We start from the raw sequence: 3,570 nt of genomic DNA on the forward strand, positions 1-3,570 counted from the left end.
TAGAGGTAGGTCGCAAGAGCCGGCGGGACTACCCGGTTGCAACGGGCGCGTACAAACGTATCATGCTGGGTAGGGCCGGTGCCGAGATGCCGGCTTGTAAACGAAACCAGTTTGCTATCCGATACGATCCAAGCAACAGCGGCTTCGCGTGATATCTCCACAGCCGAGGAGAACGTCAACGTGTGCTTTCGCGTTCGACGTGACCCCGTCGGATGTCTATCCTGATGAACGTTTTACTTGGACCCAGGACGCACCTGACCCAGGATAGTGCTCGGGGCTGAGATTCAGTCGGCAAGAGACGAACCGGCGGACAACAGCCACCGGTCACTCGCTTCCCGGAGTTATTCGCATCTACGATCGTTTGCTACTTCTGGAGAAAGAAGTTTAAAGAAACACACGCGTACACACACACGCGCGCGCGCATACTGGCATCTCGTCGATCAAGACCCGGCGGAGAGACAACAACCTTTGTTGCCGTTTCATCGTTGTCAGAAACATTCTTAGTAAACTAGATCCTTCCAGTTCTCAAGGACTGATGAACGTTCGAAACTTTCGTTTCCAAGCGTGGCAGTACATTCGCACAGTGTAAACAATTGGTGAAGTGATATCTGTGTTGACCGAGTGATCGGGAATAAGAAAGAAGTCGAGTAATGACAAGCCTCCGAGACAGGACGACAACACGATGAGAAGCGCGAAAAGCAAACACAAATCGAGTCGGAGAGTTTCCTGAGTCCGGCACGCTGGTAGTTCGTATCCAACGGTGACATCGATGCTCTGAAGAGGCCGTCGCTGTTCCGCAGCGCACGGTGGTAAGTGGATCCTGGAACGGAAAGGATCAGGCACGATTGAGCCAGAAGAGATGTCAGCCGTAGCACCAGCGGGGACTGGTGCTACAGCACCACCTGCGAACGGTCCAATTGTACCTGCTCCGGTCTTCGCCTTGCCAACGTTGTCGTTCACCGTCGGTCAGGTGGCCACAGTTTGCGAGACTCTGGAGGAAAGCGGCGACATCGAACGGCTAGCGAGGTTCCTCTGGAGTCTTCCGGTCGCACATCCGAACATCCAGGAGCTGAATCAAAGCGAGGCTGTGCTGAGAGCCAGGGCGATCGTCGCGTTTCACTCGGGACACTACAGGGAGCTGTACGCCATACTGGAGAGGCACAAGTTCACCAAGGACTCTCATGGTAAGCTGCAAGCGATGTGGCTCGAGGCGCATTATCAGGAAGCCGAGAAGCTTCGGGGGCGGCCGCTCGGCCCCGTCGACAAGTACAGGGTACGAAAGAAATTTCCGTTACCGAGGACGATCTGGGACGGCGAGCAAAAGACTCATTGTTTCAAGGAGAGAACCAGATCGTTGTTGAGAGAGTGGTACCTTCAGGATCCGTATCCGAATCCCGGCAAGAAGCGAGAGCTAGCTGCTGCCACGGGGCTCACGCCAACCCAGGTTGGCAATTGGTTCAAAAACAGGAGGCAAAGGGATCGGGCCGCCGCTGCGAAAAATAGGTACGTCCACGATATTCTTTCACATACATACGTACACTCCTGGTGCCGAGAGAGTTCCAAGAAACGAATCGACAGAATCGAAAAAGAAATCATTCTTTCGTTCTTTCGAACGGTGTTATTCTTCGAGATCTCTCCTACGACAGTTCTCAAGTTCATCGCCGTGGAACGAATAAATCATACGCTGTGACTTGTTCCAATTTGAAGCCAATAAATCCCGGCGATTCGTGCGATAATTCTCAATGTCTGGACGAATTCGGCAGGGAAACTCGTGGGAGACTCGAGAGAATTTTTTTACAACAATCTATCGTAGGACAAACGAATTCGTTCGTCTATTTTGCGTGCCGTTTTCGATCGCGGTTGGTGGCAGGACGCGAAAGTTTTATTCATTAAGTAGCGTTTAATGGAAGTTAATCGCGAAACGATTAGTGGTTTAGGTCCCTTTAGTCAGATTGTTGTGCTGTGTCCTCGGCAAACGAGCCTTTGTGCCTAGTCCCAAGGTCCCCGCGTGGAGGGTCGCGTAATTTCATTTTGACGTCCGACGGAGGGTCGCTGCCGTCGGGCGAACAACGATTTTCGAATTACGTCTTTCAAATTGTATTTCGTCGACGCTCTGCCTCTCCTTTCGTTCCACGATACGTCCTCCGCATAGGCGAGTCCTGCCCAAATCGACTCTGAACAACCCAGTCCCAGTCAATTTCGTAGCGCTCTTCTGTTTCAAACAGGATATGAAACGAGCTATCGAGTGATATAACCGTGTCTATCTTTCCATATCTTCTTCAGTCTCTGACAGAGAGAGAGAGAGAGAGAGAGAGAGACATTTGCTCCACGGAGTCGTTTCTATCGGCGATCTCGTTATTGGAGAAAATTCAAATAACTCTAAACTCGTTTGATCCCACGTGGTGGAAAGTCTCGCTTGGAAAATCTCTTCGAAACATTCCTTTCGACATTTCGTAGATTTGTCTCTCGTTCGAGTTATTCGAGATCGTTTGAACAATCGTAAACTGTTTCGCTCATCATGTGACAAACATTTCTCGAAATTGATTTCGTCGTACAAAGGGATATATTATCCTTGATAGAGAGACAGAGAGAGAGAGAGAGAAAGAGATCGTCTCTAAAGGATTACGAAGCAGAACGTCTCGTGATATCTGTAGAAGCGTTTTCGATTTTATTTTACTATTTCTAGAACAAAAGGGAAGAGACAACCTGCTCGAACCACGATTAGTCACGGATTGATCGTCGCTAAGAGGTTCGAGAGACGATTATAGAAAAAGCGGCTGCACAAGCTGTCGTTTCGATTCGAAGCACCTCAATCTCAGGTAACGCCTAGTGGCAGTATTGTCGTGAATGGACAACGGCAACATTTTTTCCACCGAAATAGGAAAATTTTATGCTGGGTTTTCCCCGTGGCTTGCTCCTCCTTCTTTGTTTCTTTCTCTCTCTCTTTCTCTCTTTTTTGACTCTCTCAGCAAACCTTGAAATACGGCCTCGAAATTTCTCTTTGATTTATGGCTTTGAGGAAGGGAACGTCCCAGACGAAACATTTTAAGAAATCTGTGTACTTTTTGCCAGTATTCTTGCATTACATATGTTGCACACGTGCCAAGGCATTTTTGTGAAATTTAATATTCCTGTCCGTACGTCGAAAGAAAAACCTTGGAAGTCTTTGTATTCGCGTAACTGGACAAGAGGGTGGCACTGTTCGCGAAGGAGCAAGTCGATAGTGTAGAATCAGTGGGAATTTAAATTTAATCAGACATTGACGAAAATTTCGTTCTGATAAATGGAATGTCACTGAAAATTAGTCAGCACGGTTCTACTGTCCCTGTTATTCGGATTATTATCATTCGGTATTCAGTATAGATTTATGCGTGTAAGTTCTTTCCCTTCTCTTTCGTTGATTCGAATGATTTCGTAACATATTCACTCGAAGTTTCAGAGAAACAGGTGACAATTTAATTGCTACTGTTAATAAAAAGAATATTACGAAGTGACTGTCTCTCGTTCTCATTTGCAAGACCGATATTACAAATCGATCAGTAACGTTGACAGGGAATATATCACACGACA

The 3,570-nt window shown here is 47.6% G+C and overlaps 1 protein-coding gene across 1 annotated transcript; it reads left to right on the forward strand.

Annotated features, from left to right (window-relative positions):
- Positions 1 to 432: 432 nt before the first annotated feature.
- On the forward strand, positions 433 to 1,503 carry LOC122535252 (homeobox protein SIX6-like; the record flags this gene model as incomplete). Its single annotated transcript, XM_043666636.1, has 1 exon — positions 433 to 1,503. A coding segment is annotated over exon 1 (644 nt), but the record flags the coding sequence as incomplete, so codon positions are not given.
- Positions 1,504 to 3,570: the final 2,067 nt, after the last annotated feature.

Source organism: Frieseomelitta varia, unplaced genomic scaffold, assembly GCF_011392965.1.
Source record: "Frieseomelitta varia isolate USP_RPSP 00005682 unplaced genomic scaffold, Fvar_1.2 scaffold_687, whole genome shotgun sequence".
In the NCBI taxonomy this organism is placed as follows: domain Eukaryota; kingdom Metazoa; phylum Arthropoda; class Insecta; order Hymenoptera; family Apidae; genus Frieseomelitta; species Frieseomelitta varia.